We start from the raw sequence: 1,515 nt of genomic DNA on the forward strand, positions 1-1,515 counted from the left end.
TGCTGCACTACTTTGTCTCTATAATACTATGGGGAAGAATTTGTGCCCTCTGCACTTTTTTTCAAAATGTAACAGCACTTTGTTTCCCTCATATACTGTAGTGGAAAATTTTGGAGGGAATTGAAGTTGGTGAACTTGGCATTTTGATAGCAAAACTCCAAAATAAAATCCACCATTTCAAGCCATTATATGCATGCTCAATGGTATGTGACCACAAATTTGCCAAATTAAAATTTGCCAATTACAAAAATATAGTAATTTGCCGAATTCAACTCCCTCCAAAATTTCCTGCAATATGGGATAGCTACGCAACATTTATCTGGTCACCTTTAGCATTCCACCATGCATTTTGCAAGTATAATTAGCTACATAGACCAATACAACAACTTTGAACATTAAATAACATACATTTGTTAACTTGTTTGTAATAATCATTGTAGTTGGGTAACATATTCTGATACATTGCATGATGATTTTCATGTCATAGATGGGAATGGCATGTAAAATATGTTTTTGAGACATTCAATCATGTGTTGTCTCATGTGTGACTGATCGAATATATTGTTAGCAGGATCATTTCCATAAAGAATAGATACTGCGTATGCTACTGCAAAGCAGGCACATTCCTTATCACCTTTTGCTTCACCAACCACGGTACTTTTACCATAGCAGATCCATAGAGGGCAATGAGCTGCTTCTTTAACTCTGAGTGAATGATCTCTGTGTAGAAGGAGTCATAAAGAAAAGCAATGCCATCGATAAAATGACTAGTAACCCAATGGTCCCCAAAGTTGTGGAAAAATAATGAATCATTTGTAGCCAGCTGAATGAGACTTAGTTTCTGAGTATACAAACACGACTGAATCATTGGCATGTCTGGGAATTGTTTTGACAGTAGTTTAGCAGTAGCTATGACATGCTTGTCTGAAAGGTGATGGGTTCCTTCTAGCTGTAAACAATCATTTTCCTGAAGATTTAATTCTTTTATCCAGTAGTTTACAGGACTAGCTGGTATCTCGTCAATGATGATGAGCAAAAGCATACCTGTATATGGGTATAACATAAAATTGATGGCACACGGTAATAAAAATGATATACATGTACCTACAAACATCTTGAAATTTTGATAACTGCAGTTTTTTCTCATCATATGACTTACACAATGTATCTTTACCCCAAAATAAAGCATGCTAGAGGTTATCTTCACAAAAACAAGACCTGTACCAAAATTATGTTGCATCACATAAATTTCATAGCATTCAATACCCTTTGCCTTTCTGCCATGTCTTCCAGCCCTTCCAAACTGTTGGACTAATTCGTCAAATGTGCTGTATGTGAGCAACCAAGTTTAACAACCAAGTCTATATTAGGAACATCTATACCCATTCCAGGTGCAGAAGTGCACACCATTAGCTATAAATATACATAAATTTGTTATCATACACAGAATTAATGCTTGATACACTTGCTTGTGTGTCAGAGTCATCAAAACACTGATCCTCAATTATCTACAAT

At 35.6% G+C, this 1,515-nt stretch overlaps 1 protein-coding gene across 1 annotated transcript; it reads right to left on the reverse strand.

Moving 5' to 3' along the window:
• Positions 1–486: 486 nt before the first annotated feature.
• Positions 487–1,464, reverse strand: LOC109592675 (uncharacterized). Its single transcript, XM_020008067.1, has 2 exons — positions 1,105–1,464; positions 487–1,044 (listed from the first exon to the last, which is right to left on the reverse strand). Exons 1-2 carry the CDS (start codon positions 1,238–1,240, stop codon positions 605–607), a joined length of 576 nt encoding a protein of 191 aa, XP_019863626.1. The 5' UTR covers positions 1,241–1,464; the 3' UTR covers positions 487–604.
• Positions 1,465–1,515: the final 51 nt, after the last annotated feature.

The sequence above is a fragment of the Amphimedon queenslandica genome, unplaced genomic scaffold, assembly GCF_000090795.2.
Source record: "Amphimedon queenslandica unplaced genomic scaffold, v1.1 AMPQUscaffold_4351_Cont23669, whole genome shotgun sequence".
In the NCBI taxonomy this organism is placed as follows: Eukaryota; Metazoa; Porifera; class Demospongiae; order Haplosclerida; family Niphatidae; genus Amphimedon; species Amphimedon queenslandica.